The sequence below is a fragment of the Vulpes vulpes genome, chromosome 4, assembly GCF_048418805.1.
Source record: "Vulpes vulpes isolate BD-2025 chromosome 4, VulVul3, whole genome shotgun sequence".
NCBI classification, from domain to species: domain Eukaryota; kingdom Metazoa; phylum Chordata; class Mammalia; order Carnivora; family Canidae; genus Vulpes; species Vulpes vulpes.
In genome coordinates, this window is record NC_132783.1 from 82,039,612 (window position 1) to 82,055,208 (window position 15,597).

The window sequence follows — 15,597 nt, forward strand, 5'->3', positions numbered from 1 at the left end:
GATGATAGAGTCTTCTTCCCAGGATTGTGGTCAGGGCATGGGATAATTGACAGAAAGCACAGGACCCAGCATTGACAAAGCCTTGGAAAGTGATGATATTATGATTACGGCCGCCTTCATCTCTGGGGTTTTTGTCCTCTACCTGCAGGGCACAGAGCTGAATGATGACCGTACTCCATCTGATGCCTCAGTCACCACGACCTTCAACATCCTGGTTATTGACATCAATGACAATGCCCCGGAGTTCAACAGCTCTGAATACAGTGTGGCCATCACCGAGCTAGCACAGGTGGGCTTTGCCCTACCCCTCTTCATCCAGGTGGTGGACAAGGATGAGGTGAGTCCCGGGAATGTGTGGTGTATCCAGACACCCGCCCTTTCTGGGCTGTCCAACCCTGGGAAAGATGCCAAGTATCTCTAGGCTTCCAAGTCCCCATCTATAAAATAGAAAGAAACATTGCTGCTGCTCCTCCCTTGCAAAAATCAGCGGTCTCTAATCCTCAGCCTAGCCCCCACCCCTGCAAAAACTCTTTGAGCACACACTTCCAGTGTATAGTTCTTCATTTAGTGATTTATTTAGGAATTTATTTAGAAATATATGCTCATCCTATTAATCTAGTATGTACATTATAAAACATACACCAAAAACTAGATATTTTAAAAGTTGGAGGGTCTTGTATAAAATAGGACTTTGGAAAAAAAAGTCTTATTTCTGTTTGGGGTGTAGTAATGACTCCTCCTTTTCCATGTGAGTAGCATAAGTGCTTTCAAGGGGATCCCAAGCCACAAGGAGACTCCGGGGGTCCTGGAAGCCTGCAGCCTCCTGCAGGGCCCACCTGGAAGGGGCATGGGCAGCGAGTGAAGGAGAGCTCCAGAAGGCCAGGAGGGAGGAGGCTCCGGGATGGGGCCGTGCCCCACCAGGTCTGGATGGGACAGGCTTCCGTGCTGACGGGGACCCTCTCAGCCGGCCTCCTCCCCACCCAGCCAGTGCCCTGTCTCTCCCCCACCTGTCAGCAGCCACAATCCTTAATAGCACTTCTATTTATTACCGCTGCTCCCAGCCCACTCTGCTCAGGAATTCCATTAGGTTTTCCAGCCTGAGGGGCTTCTCTGCAATTACACCTCACAATACCAGGCTCCCACACTGGCCTTGCTCCAGGCCTGGCTTCCCACTCACTCCTCTTGCTCCTCTCTGGCTGCTCAACAGACCACCAGCACACCTACCCAGGAGCCCCTCCTCCCATGATCCAACTGGTCTCCTGTCAGCTTCTCTTCCCTGGACACCGTCCACCCCAACCCACCCCCACCCCTGCCCCCTGCCAAGGACAGAGGACCAGAGGGCAAGTCAGTCCCCTGTGTGTACATGTGTATGGGTGCACATGCCCCCGTCTCCTGCTAAGTCATCCCATACCCATCTGCCTGAGAAAGCTAAAGTATGTACTGAGCACCTACTGTTTAAAAGGAGCTGTATTTAGTCCTTTGAGGAAGCATAGCCCATGGGACCAAGTGTGTTTACACAAAGTGTAGTATGTACTTTTTAAAACATACACAAAAATGTAGAAGGTTTAAAAGGTGGAGATAAACAGGTATAAAAACAAGTTCCAACATTTTCTCATACCCCAGTGGGTCATCTTTTATCCCCCTGGGGCGCAGCACCCCCTGTAGACGCTGCTGTGTAAGTGAGAGCCTCAGGAGAAAGTCTCATCTCTGGTTTCAGGCTTTCCTGAATGTCCAAGAGAACAGAGACACTGATACTTGCGTAAGGACAGTGACAATAGACAGCAAGGGCTACAGAGCTCAGCTGAGGAAGGGGGAGGAAGGGGAAGGAAGGGGCCGGAGGGGGCCGGAAGACCAGCCAAAGCTCTATGGTGAAAGGGGGGACCAGGGCTGAGCCTTGGGACACACATCAGATGGTTAAAGGTAGCCAGGAGGAAGCCAGGAGGACTAGTAGGTTGGGCAGTGGCCCACAGAGAGGCCCAGCAGGTGGAGGGAGCAGGTTGTGCCATGTGACTGATGCAGGGTTGGCATGGTGAGCTGGTGGGAGGGTGGGCTGGGCCGCATAGGGAGCCCCAATTCCAAGGAATTGGGGCTCGATTTTGGAGGCAACCCAGAGGGGAGGCAGCTTGTGTTGTGGTTCACGGCCCAAACTCTAGAATCAGACGGGGCCTGTGTTCAAGTCCAGCCTTGCCGTTTGCTAGCTCTGCGACCTCGGGTGAGTCATTGACCCTTTCTAAGCATCACTAAGCTGTCTGGGTGAAAATGTGTCCGTTTCAATTGCGGTAACAAACTAACCCTGAAACAGAGGTTTATTTCTCACTCCAAGGTTTATTACTCACCCAGCACAAGTGGGCAGGGTGATCCCTCTCTGTGTCGTCGCTCAGTGCACGCTCTGTGACCATGTCGGTCACTGCAGGAAGGAGGGGAAGGGGGCAAGCACCAGCTCTTCTATGCTTTATCCTGTGACTTCTGCCCAGAACTAGGGATGTGGCCCCACCTCACTGCCAGAAGGCTGGGGAATATGGGGAAGCAGCTCCATGTTGGCGTCTGCCACAGGGAATGCCACCAAGGGATAGAGGAGATCAGACCTTTAGTCTATAGGACTCAGCACAGTACCTGCCACACACCCAGATGTTAACCAGATGGATCCAGGGAGCAGCAGCAGGGCCAGAACCCCCAGGGCCTTCTTACCACCACTGGTTGGGGGATTACAGGGTCACCCTGGCCCCTTGGAGATTAACTCAGTCCTGCTTTGCTGGAAGGCCTGTCCGAAGTGTCTGCAGGGATGCTGAGGGGTATCTGGGTGCAGCCTGCCTCTAGTGGCCACTCCCCACCCAGGCACAGGCATCACCATTGCCCACTGTGGACTGGGTGCCCGGTGCTACCAGAGACCATTTCGTTCCTTGCCCTAGGGAGTTGACCAGGGTCTCTGACAGTAAGGCTGGCCTCCAGGGCACAGTGAAGTGCAGAGAGAGAACTACGGATGAACAAAAGCAGCCCAGAAGCCCAGACTCCCCACCCCCCAAACCAAGGTCCTCTGGGTCATCGTCCAGCCTCCCAGTAGAGCTGCACCCAAACCATCCCAGACATGGTCCTGGGCTGATTCCCTAACTAAGAGGGAGGAATAAATTGCTTTCTGAATTGCCCTGCTTTTTTTGTATCTCCCATCTCTTCTCTACTCTCCAGAATTCTGGAGGGCTTTAGATCCGGATGGGGTCAATGCTCCCAAGGCCCCATCAGGCCCCAGTTTCCCAGGATGGAGTGTTTAGGCACATTGCCAACGTCCAGAATCTGGGAAAAAACAGGGAACCTCCAAAAGAAACCAGGCACCTTTTGTAAAAAGAGATTTTAAAAATTTATCATCTCTTCCAGTTCTCTTTCTGAGGAGAAGATACAATCTGTTGGGATTTGTGTCTGGGGGGAGGGTAGTTGGATTTGCCAGGCATGGAGGAAAACTGTGTCCATCAAGCAGACTTGGAGGAGGGACAGGCATGAGGAGAGGTGAAATCTCTGTGTCACAGACTCTGCAGAACATGTGATTCTCCCTCACGTTCACCATTATTGTGGTTTTGCAGGTATTAGTGCATAACATTTGTCTCCCCGATTCAACTGAAGGATTCACAGGCAGGGGCGGCTCTGCTTTCCTGGCCGGCATAACCCAGTGCCTCACACGCTGCCTGGCACCTGGGAGGCACTGCAGAGATAGGTGCTGGTTGAATTAAAGCACCGCCAAATGGCAAAAGTAGCAATGAGGTGGCTCAGGGCTTTATCCAAACCAGACTCTGAGTCAGTGGCCCTGTACTGCAAAAGCCCAGTTTCCCCCGAGTTTGTGTAGGAAGGTGACCTCAGAGGTCCACGGTGGGACAGTAGAGGTCGCCGATGGAAAATAGAAGGAAAGAGGAAGCAGTTTAACCTCTCAGGTAGCACTTTGTGGCAGTCATTTCCAGCAAGGATGCTAATCTAACTCACAAAAACTAGATGATGCTGGCTCCCCTCCAGCTAGAAGATGCTACTCAGTTTCTTGCTGAATCTCAGGCTCTGCAGGGAAATTCAGGACAACAAGGGTGCTTGAAAGACGCCCTTTCTATCTCCCAGGGACTCCACTGGGGCCTCTGAGTCGTCCCCGCTGAGTCATTTCTTCTCCTTGGCCCAGCTACAGAAAGATGGAAGATACAGAAGAGATGGAAGGATAGGATGGGCTGAAACCACCACCAACCCATTTGCACTGCCTGACAGTTGAGATGCAAATAGATGGTTGTAATGCAAATCACAAAAAAAAAAAAAAAAAATCTCAAGGCCAAGGCCCCAGGAGTCAGCCTTGGTGTGGAACTCATCTCTGAGTTTCAAATTAAAGGCAGTGGCAGCCTCACTCCCCTGTTCCTGGTGGCCCGGCGTTCTCCTCTCTTCCTCGGTGCCCTGGAAAGCCACCAGAAATAAGCAGCACACGCACCCACTTGGATTCCTACCATCTCCACCACCCCTTTGGCCGCAGCATGTTCAGCATGTTGTGTTTTCTCCAGTTGGGTCAACTTTTCCTCTCCGGATCCCCACCCAGTCCTGCCCGAGGCTGAGCTACCCGTCCTGTTTTCCCCTCTGTATGGGGGGGGGGGGGGGGGGGGCGTAGGTTGATCAGATGACTGGAAGTTTCTGTTCTGTTGGACTAAAATCCACTCTTCTACTTCGAGGCAAGTAGATCTCTGTGCTCTGCTGCGGAGGGGGTGTAGATCATCCGCGCCTCTGGCCGCTCTACTAATTCCAGCAAAAGGCTTTGTTTTTAAATACTGTCAGCACCCGGACCCCTCTGGGCAGACGCGGAGAGCCCCAAAATTGGCAGCGCCTCTCACCTGCCCTGTACCTTTCTTCTCGGGAGTTGGGAGGCCTTTGATCCACTTGTTTCTGTCTCATTTCTGACCCACAGCCTCTCAGCCTGCATTTCCTGCTGTCCCTGAGAATATCTTTGCAGGGGAGAGTGGGGAGTGGGGCGCCAGTGTCCCCCGGAGAGGCCTCCACTGCCGGCTTCTGACTATTTCTGGGAATTGGAATCATTTGAGAAGGACCTTCAGGGGCCCCTGGTGAAACTCATAGAGCTGGGGGATTGTGTGTGCATTCGCTCAACAGACATGCTTGTGCACCTACTGTGTGCCCGCCACTGAGGAATTGGTACTAAAGATGCAGTCCCTGCCCTCCTAGAGCTTCTGGTTCATCCCAGCTGGGAGGCCAGAGGGATAGGCACCAACACCACTCTAGGTGGAAATGAATGTCAAGAAGTCAGAAACAGGGTGAGGGATGGATGGGGCAAAGCAGGGGCCAATTTTTTAAAAATTTTTGCTTCCTATCCCCATTAATTTTTTTTAAAGATTTTATTTATGTATTCATGAGAAAGAGAGACAGAGAGAGAGAGAGGCAGAGACACAGGCAGAGGGACAAGCAGGCTCCATGCAGGGAGCCGGATGTGGGACTCAATCCAGGGACTCCAGGATCACACACTGGGCTGAAGGTGGTGCTAAACCGCTGAGCCACCCGGGCTGCCCCCAATTTTTGACTCAGAGGTTCCGGACGGCCTTCCAAAGAGGTGCCCTTAGAGCAGAAGTTAAGAGGTGTAGAGGAGGCCACCACACAGAGCTGCAGAGGGAGAACATCCTGGCAGCAGGTGCTCCCCTGCAAGGGCAGGGGTCCCCCAAGAGGGAACTGGTGGGGCATTTTCAAGGGGTAGAAAAGAGACTGGTCAGGGGGACCTGGAGAGAGCTGCAGGGGGTGAGGCAGCAGCCAGGCCAGGCCCTGCAGCCACAGGAAGGTGTTTTTCTGTTACTGCCAGTCCAGTGGGGAGCCAGGAGGTTGACATGCTCTGAGTCACCTTTCTTAAGGGGCCCTCTGATGGCTGTATTGAAAATGGGCTGTCAGGAGCCGAAGGTAGAAGCAGGGAAATGTAGCAAAGCCGCACAGAAGCCCCCCCCTCGCCTCCCCCAGCCACCTGTTCCAGCCAGCAGGTGCTTTCCAGCGTCTGATGGAGGCTCTCTTACAGTTTAGCTGTTTTCCTCTCAGGGTGGCAAGAAGCCAGAGAACCCCAGTCCCCTTATTATGAAACCCAAAAAAGTCCAATGGAAAACACCTTCAGAACTCTGCCCCGGAAGACCGTGAATGACCCACCTTTTTGGTCTTTGTGACAGAGGCTCTCCTGAGTTAAAATCGGCCCAGGATTCTGAACCGTGGCCCAGCATTCTGCTACCAGACCTACCCCCACTGCCCAGGGACGGTGGCAGAGAGAACCCTTGAGCCAAGTCCCACCCCCGTTCTGCTCCTGACTCACAGAGCGGTTCCGAGCCAGCCAAGTCTTCACTCTGTACCTCAGTGTCCCCCTCTGGAAAACCATGGGTGGGGCCAGTCAGTCTCAATGAAGGCTCTACAAACCCTTAATCCAAGAGGACCTGGGTGGGAAGGAGAAGGTTCACTCCTGCCGCCGGCCCACTCCCCACCCCTGCCCAGCGTGGGCCCCTCCTCCCTTCCCTGAACTCATCCAGCGGCCTCTGCTCCCTACTTTGGGCAGAGGGATCTGGGACCTCTGGGCCTCATTCCCCACCCCCAGTGTCCTCTCCCACCCCGCCCGTGTGCTTGTTTATTTGGTGTCACCTGGAGCACCCTTTCACCAGTTGGGTGAGATGGAATGGTGAAAAATGAGCACTTTGAAGCCAGATGGCTGTGGTCCGAATCCTGCTGTGCTACTTTTGACCTGTGGAAGCTCAGAGGAGTTCATTTATCCTCTCTGATTCAGTTTTCCTGTCTGCAAAATGAAGACAGCAATGGTACCTACCTCACAAAGCTGTTATGAGGATTAAGTGAGTTAATATGTGTATTTGAAACCGTGCCCGGCCCATAAAAAGCACTCTTTAAATTTTAACTGCTTTTACTATCCCAACCCTTTGAGAGAGAGAGGCGTATTGTTGTGTTTCTTCAGAGAGGAGGCAGTCGAGGCTCAGAGGGGTTAAGGGGCTTCCCCAAGGTCACACAGCCAGTGGGTCACAGAGCTTGGCCTTGAACTCTCAATCCCGAGCTTCTTGCTTGCACTGGGGAGCTCCGCATTTGCGGCCACAGCTCCCCATTCTCAGAGGTTTGGTCCCACCTAAGCAGGTGGATCTCCCACCTCCAGCATGGCTGTGGGCAGGGTGGGGGAAGGGGTGGGAGGAGGTAAGGCAAGGTGAACGGGGACACATCTGGCAGGAGCTAATTCCTATTTCAGGCAGGAGATGACACGATTCATTTATTTGAGGGGCATAGGAAAAAATAACAGAGAATTACCCACCTCCCCAAGGAGAAAACATCACCAAATACATAAATAAAAGAAAGCAAATGACAGGGAGAAAAAGCCATATTCCAGAATACTGGGTTTACTTGTAGGGATTGTGGGGGCAGGGGGGTGTAGGGGGCAGGGAGAAGGGGAGATTGTTCTCATTCTCCTGCTAATCTGGGCCTCGTTTTTATCCATCACCCTTATTCTCCATTCCACATGGGTCCCTGGCCTGTCAGGGAGGCCAGCCCGCAACCTTGTATTTATTTAAATTTATTTTCCCATTTGTTCTTACTCGTCAGTCTGTCCAGCGTGAAGTTGCTCTGGGCCCTGTCCCCACGCAGCCCTGCGCAGTTGTAGCTCTGGGCCCCAGGGGCCTCCGCCAGGCTTCCTTTCAGTCCAGAGGTTCTTACCCCAGAAGCGGGGGTCCACTGCCTCCCCAAGGCATCCATGACCCTGGGTGGAGAAAAATCTGTGCCCTTATTTTCACTAACCTATAATTGACCATTAGCACTCCCTTTAATTATGAAAATAGAAACAAACAGTGGTATTAGCCATACTTGGGACTTTGACCCCGAGAGAAACCTCAGACATTTTCATGTCACGTTTCAGGGGTCCTGGGATCTCAACAAACCATTGATTGTTTTCACTGCTCTGAAATTACAGCGTTTGTTAACCCCTCTGCCCAGTCTTATTGTTTAATGCATTAGGAAGCACATCATTCTTCTTTAATGCCCTTTTAAAATACCTGGTAACTGTATTTCAATGCAATGAGTTGATTTTGTGGTCTCATGTATTTTAAATTTTTTACAATTAAAAATGTTATTTTAGGAAGGGGGACCATAGGCTTCACCAGACCATCGGAGGGGTCCTTGGCACAAAAAAGATGAAAAAAAACCAGGGGACCCTCTGCTCATGAACTACCACCGTTTAGCCCAGCTCCCTCCTTGGGCTTTTGTTGTAAGGCTGACCTTCTGCTGGGGGTGCAGAGTTGGCATCCTGAACCACACATGCATTTGGAATGAGGTTGGAGCAGGGAGGTTCCGCGTCACACATTCAGCGGAGGGTCCGTTTTCCAGCTCTGGGTGCTCCAGGCCACTGTTCAATCGGGCCACATGTATCCATCCACCAGCATCTACTTTGCAGTAGAGACACAGGGACTCTATGTCCCTGCCACCCCAGGAAGTGATCCCACTTGCCCTAAACTCTCCCTCCCTGCTGATGTGACCCTGAGAGAGCACAGCTCTCCGTTTTCCTATTTTCCAAAGCAATTGGAACTAGAAACCAAACTCTAGAAGCAGTGAAGAGATAGGGAAGAGAGGGAGGGCCAGGCTGCCAGCATCCCCGGAAGCAGATGTGTGAGTTTTTGCACTTTCTGTGGATGTATGATGATCTAGTTATCCAGACTCTTTTCTTCCCCTCTATTAGGGAGATAAGTGGGATCTGGCTGGAAATCACCCACCTCCCACTGAATCCCCTGGGCGGTATAAAGGAAGTAGATAGAATGCCTCCAACATTCTGCACCTCTCACCCAGCTTGTGATTTCATCAGTGATACGAAGCTGAGGGGAAGGAGGGAGTGAGGGCTCTGGTCCAGGGAGCAACCAAGATGAAGCACATACTGAAGTGGAGGTTGGCAGTGCCCTAACCCCAGTCCCCAGGCCAAGGTGCCCATCCTGGCTGCTTCTGTTCCTGAAAGCTTCTCTGGTGATCTGATTGCATAGCCGACTAAGTGTCCACCCAAAGCTGTGTCCACACAGCCAGTACCTGGAATCGTGGTGCCTGCGTGAGCATCACTCTGCACCTTTGTTTGCCGGGCACAGGTCTGTTTGCAAGACCTCCATTGTGTCACAGCTTCAGCTCACATTTCTCGGGTTCTTCCCCCAAGATTTTTAGGCTCTCCAGGAAAATGTCTGTTGACTTCAAAGCAAAGCCATTCTGGAAGGGAAGCCAGGGGGAGCAGGGCAGCCCCATCTGCTCTATTTCCTATTAATTTCTCCCCAGTTGCCTTCACCGAGGCTCTTATTATGACAATGGTGATTATTAGGATTTTTCTGTGCACGGCTGCATCCTGTGGTGTGATTCCTCCCAGCATGCTAAGCTCCAGCTTCCTTGAGGACCAGGGGGTGTCCTCGGTGTGATTCTGACACCTCCTAATTTAGTCTCATCCGTAAATCTAATTAGCGTGCTATTTACACCAGGCCCAGTAGCCCTGGCTGGGGTGTGAAGCAGGCAGCCCCACTCCTCACTGTTGCCCCTCTCCAGCTGGGCCCAGTCCCCTCCCTCGGCTAAAAGTGGTCTTTCATCTTGGTTGTGGGGCACTCTACCCCCTTCACCCACCTCCCTGGCAGCTGACCCCCTTCCCTGCCCCCCACCACCCCTGTTCACAATAGGAAGTAATCGGAGTCATTTTGTCCTTAGGAGTCACGCTTCCTAAATGCAGAGCGTGGTCTTCCTGAACACCCCAACCCCATGCTGGGGGATCAGAAGCAGAACTAATGCACTCCATCCTCTGTCCTCTTCCTGTCCATGACCTCTTGGCCACTCCATGCCCACCACGGTGCCCCTTTTACAATGGGCATCGGTGAGCCCAGTCTCACCCTAGAACGTGATTTCTTCTTCCCACACTCCCCTACCCACCCCACTTGCCACCCCCATCACACCCCTGACAGCAATAGATGGTGTATCTTGTTTATCCCCCTGTCTGGAAGAGTAGGGGTAAGCACAGCCCAGCTGGGAGCGGTCCCTGCATGTCTCACCCCATCACTGTGCCCACAGGCAATGAAACATCCTAATTAACAAGTAGGGATAACAGATCCCAATGGGCAGCAATGGTGAGAGTGGGCCACCAAGAGGGGCGCAGAGCCTCCCCCCAGAGCCAGCACCCAGTGCTGCTTGCCTGAGCTCCTACAGACTCTGTCCCCTGAAAGGGCCAATGGTGCAGGGGTATGTGGGGCCGGGGACAAGAGGCATTTCATGGCGAGGCCACGTTTCATGACCGTGTTGTCACTTTACCCAGGAAGGCACAGGGCAGACACTTACTCCTCTCTCCCTCTCCACATCTTCATTTCTCCATCAGTTACCCATCGATTTGAAAAGGAACTGAGAGTAAGTTCTCAAAACCAAGGTTGTCATGCATCTATATCGCAGGTTAAAAGGTGCAGGTTTTCCTCTTCTTGGTCCTGACACGTGCCCTGAGTCCAGAGTCAACGGACAGGTGACATCTCTGCTTCTCTCACATGGGCAAAACTAGACTCCGAGGAAAGCTTCTACTAAGGCCAGAGCGGTGCAAAAGCTACGCCAGCTGGCGAAGTGCAGGGTAGTGGGCACCCACGGGCCTGGGACAGGAAAGCAGAAGAGATATCCTAGAAGGAACCAATTTGTTAGTGTATGTAGTCATCGACAAATACATGTTGAGCACCTACTGCATGCCAGATGCTCTTCTAGGTACCGGTCACAAGTCCCGCCCTCGGGTAGCATAGGCTCCAGGGGTGGAAGATTGAAGGAACCCTGAGTCTATGGCAGCAATGAGAGCCATGGAGAAAAATAAAGGAGGGGGAGGGGTTTGAGGGAGCCAGAGGGGTTGGAGGAGGGCTCTCTGATGAGGTGACCTTTAGGAGAGCCCTCAGTGAAGATGGGGTGGGCCATGTGGCCACTTGGAGGAAGAGCCTTCCAGGCAGAGGGCACAGCAGGCATGCGGCGGAGGCAGCAGTGCACCCACGCGTGGGGCAGGAGGAGGAGGAGTGAGGAGGATCAAGGAGGAGGGAGGAGGAGGAGCGGGGCTGACAGAGGTGGTCTGATAGGCAGCAGGAGGGAGGCAGGAAGCCACCTGAGGGTGGTGAGCAGGGAGCAAGGGCCTTACCGTTTAAAGTATCAGGACAGTCTGTGAACACGACCCCAGTGTCCACATCCACTGCTGATGCATAAACAAAATGTGGCAGCTCCACAACGAAACAGTACTCGGCCGTGACGGTAATGCGGCCCCGACGTGCTACCGTGTGGATGAACCTAGAAAACCTTATGCTACATAAAGAAGCAAAAAACAAAAGGCCACATAGTGTGCGATTCCCTCTGTATGAAATGTCTGGAACAAGCAAATCCAGAGACAGAGAGATTTGTGGCTGCAGGGGCTGGTGGGGAGGGGAATGCGGCGGCGTGACTGCTCACGGATCCCACGTTGCCTTTTAGAATGATGGAGATGTTGTAGACCCGTATCGGGGTGGTGGTGGCACAACACGGTGGGTATGCTGAAAACCACCAAATTATACATTTTAAGTTGTTAAAATGGTGAATTTTATCTCAATCAAAATAAAATTATTTGTTTTATTTTTTATTTATTTATATTTTTTTTAAGAAAATTATTTTAAAAGATGGTCTGGCTGCCCAGGGTGAACAGACCACCCAGGGCAGGGCGGTCGCTGGGAGGTAAGGATAGTAATTGCAGGTGCTATTAGGGGAATGAGAGGTGCTCTGCTCCTGAACCCATTTTGAAGGGAGAGTCAGGATTTTTGGGGTGTGCGTGTGTTGAGGGGTGTGTGTTACAATACCTGTGCAAGGTGTTTGACCCAAGCACTTAGAAACATGGAGTCCTTCCTTCCTGAGATGGTGAAGGGGTAGGTTTAGTGAAGAGAAGGTGGTATCTGTTGGTTAGCTTGCAACACGTCACATCTGACATGTGTGTTAGATATCCATATGGAAACATCGAGAAGGCAGGGGGGCATGCTGATAAATGTCCAACAAGCAGCTCTAGGTTGGGGGGCCCCTCATTTGTAGCACTCGGTGAACTCTCTGGTGTAAATCCTTCTACCATATGGACCTCAAGCTGCCAGCATGACCACAGCTGGCTCACCTAGATCCTGGAAATATCCCACAACATGGGCCCAGGCTGGAGATAGAAACGTAAGCATCCCCAGCTTCTGGACTGTATTTAGAGCCACAGGTCTAGCAGGGCTCACTGAGGCAAGGGTTGTGTGTAGGGAGAGGGGGGCTGGGGCAGCCCAGCGTTCACGTTAGGGGAGATGGGGGTGAGCCAGCAAAGGCGACTGAGGAGTGGCCCCAGGGAGGAGGAGGACCAAGAGGAAGCACGCAGGACAGGAGTGTGATGGGGGGCAGGGGGGAGGCACCGTCTGCAGGAAGAGGGGCACAGCTCGGGAGAGGGAGGAGGCAGCCAGCCCTAACATGCAGCAATATTTGCCAATTAGCATATGGATCTGTGTTTACTTTTCTGCTTTCAGCATAATGACTCTTAATTGCCCTCATTAGGGAATGTCCAAATCCGCTAACATTTACAAAGCAGGCCAACCAGGCCCCTTTTTTTTTTTCTTTTTTAATCCACTTGACCCATCTCTTCCCCCTGCCTTCAAAACCCTCCCACCCCACCCTCCACCGCGGCCCCTCTGCCCTTGATGGCTCACCTCTCAGAGGGATGCGGGACCACCCCCTCCAACTCCTGCAGCGGTGCAGATGTCAACTCGTCCTCTAGGGACAGGACTACTTAAGAAATAAGCAGGTGGCCCCAGTTGCCCAGTGGTTTAGTGCCGCCTTCGGCCTGGGGTGTGATCCTGGAGACCCGGGATCGAGTCCCATGCCGGGCTCCCTGCTTCTCCCTCTGCCTGTGTCTCTGCCTCTCTCTCTCTCTCTCTCTGTGTGTGTGTGTGTGTGTGTGTGTGTGTCATGAATAAATAAATCTTAAAAAAATCAGCAGACCACTAAGGGGAAGTAAGAATCCCGTGATCCCAAAGGCGTTATAGGCAGTGAAAGCAGCCAGTCTCAAAGGCTACATTCTTTCTGTGTGATTCTTTGACATTCTCCAAAAGACCAAGCTATGGTGACAGAGATTACCATCAGTGGTTACCAGGGCTGAGGGGTAGAAGAGGAGTTGACTGTAAAGATAAGCACAGGAAGTTTGGGGGACAGTAGAACCGTTCTGTATCCTGGTTGTGATGGGGTAACACGAATTTATACATGTGTTAAAATTCATAAAACCAAATGCCCCCAAATGTCAATTTCACTGCATGCTAATTTTTATAATTATAAAAATTATAAATTACTGACGACCTCTCCACATCCACACCCTCCCAAAAAAAGATGAGGTGAAAGGTAAGCAGCATACACAGCACCACGGGGTGAGCTTTTGGACCCAGCACCATCCTTCTCCCCACTCTTTTAATTCAGCAAGTAGGTAATCTGCACACACACACCCCCGCACCCCGCCATAAAGCCAGAAAGGGAGACCAGAGAGCCTTGAATGCCAAGGTGAGTTTGAACGTAATTCAGCAGACAAGTGGGAGCCATCGATGGTTCTTGAGCATGAGCGATATCCTCAGAGCTGTTCTTTAAGTTGATTGATCTGGACACCAGGAGAACGAAGACAGTGAAGTGACAGAGGATGATGGCAGACAGCAGGAAGGGCAAGGACTGGATGCAGGGTTTGTGGAGTTGGAATGCAGCTAGGGTCTGGAATCTCAGGGGCCAGAGTGCAGAGAAACCCAGAAGGGCAGGCTAAGAGGAGGAAAGAAGGTGAGAGCTGCCAGCCTCTGCCCACTGGGCAGTGGCCAGGCCCGCCTGGTGTCCTCTTCACCTCGGCTCACTTCCTCATCTGAACACCCTCCACCCACCCTTGCCCACTCCCTCCATTTCTGTCTCTGTTTTTCTTTGAGTCTGATTATCCTCTCTTGCCCCCCTTCCCAGCCTTCCTCCTGCCTCTGTCTCTACCTTCTGTTTTTCCCTCACACCCACGCATTCACAGATAAGCACTCGCAGAGCCCACTCATTCGTGCATCTCTTCCTTTGTCCATTCAACCGTAGTTGTGTGCCCCGTGCCCCATGCGAGTGCCTCGCGAGGTGTGCAATGTGTCAAGTAGGAGGGGCTCTTTGCAGGCTGCCCAGGTTAGACTTCTGGGATGCCCCAGTGGCTGCTGAGTGACATGCAGGGCTGTCCCCAGGCATGATCACCCACCTACCTGAAGCCCAGCACCCGTTCCAGCCCAGGACACATCCCTTAGGGCGTTTGCCCTGGGAAGGAGATGCAGACCTTCCTGGAGGAGGAGGGAGATGAAATCACCCTGCCTTTGGCTCCTAGATCCCCCACACCCAGGTGCATGGCCCCTACTCCGCCTTGAGCTCTGCCCTCCGGGCCTCCTCAGACAAAGGGATCCCCCATTTTGAGGGGCAGCCCTGAGAGGGCAGATTGCCTGAGGTCACAGAGTGTGTCAGTTCCAGGGCTCCCAGGACTCCCTCCGCCGCCCCCCTCAGCCCCTCCCTGCCACCTAGGGGCCTGAGGAGGTGGACTCGAAGTGGGAAAGGCAGAGGGAATACAAAGTGGTGTGATTAGCGGCAGGCAGTGTGCCCTCCCGATTTCCATAAGGCATTTAGATTTCTTTGCCTTGCCACACATTTCTCTCTCTGTGGGAACAAGGAAATAGTTTTAGCATGGTAAATAGACAGAGCCAGGCAGCTGCTGAGTGCAAAGCCCAGCTCCTGGCTCCTACCAACCCCTCCCTGCTCCTCCTCCTGAAGGCCCTGGAGGGCTGGAGGCCCCCCCATACCAGCCAGCCAGGCTGATCCTCCTCCTACGGGGGCCACGAGATCCTTCCCAGCTGAGGCCCCAGAGGGAGGGGAGGGACAATTCTGGGCTTGGGGCAGACCTGGATGCCCTTTTCATCCTGCATTTTGGATTCTCCTTCCTGCACCTCTGAGAACACCGAACCCCCCCCAAGTTTGGCCCCTTGCCCGAAACCCAGCCAAAATTCCAGTGCAGGGTTTGCCAGTGGAGTGAAGGAGGGAAAGAGTTGAAGCCAGGTATGGGGGTAAGGTCCAAGGTGGCAGCTTCTGATTAGAGTAGTATACCTTAAGGTTAAGAATGTGGCCACCTGTGCTGGGAGGCATGCCTGGGTTGCATGCAGGAAAACACGGAAGGCATTGTTGAGCTTTCCACATGGGGCATGTGCCTTTCGAACAGGGTCCCTTGCAGGAGAGAGGGAAGGAATGAGGAGGGGTGCATGGCCTGCAGGATCTTTGGGATCTGGGGGGTGGGAGATGAAACATGTCATCCTGGAATCAAGAGCTCAGAGCTCTGGCCTCAAAAATCCTACCTGGACCCCTGTCCTGTGCACATGGATTTCCATATGGCCTGAGAAGGTCCTTGTGAACCCCTGGACGTTCCACATAAAGCTTGCCCTTTGACCATGCCCACAAGCACTATTTAGGTGAGCCTCACCTTCCTGACCAATCCCCCTAAAGCCACTTCTCTAAGTAACCCCTGGACTGGTTGCTCCAATATCTAGAGGTCCAGGGCAGCCCAAAGACTTGGATCCCACC

The 15,597-nt window shown here is 52.8% G+C and overlaps 1 protein-coding gene across 1 annotated transcript in view; it reads left to right on the top strand.

Annotated features, from left to right (window-relative positions):
* Window positions 1-15,597, top strand: part of LOC140598427 (cadherin-23-like) — a 311,068-nt gene that overhangs the window by 225,872 nt on the left and 69,599 nt on the right. The window contains exon 11 of the mRNA XM_072754990.1: window positions 149-337. Within this exon, the coding sequence (XP_072611091.1) occupies window positions 149-337 (189 nt within the window). The remainder of the gene's footprint in view (window positions 1-148; window positions 338-15,597) is intronic.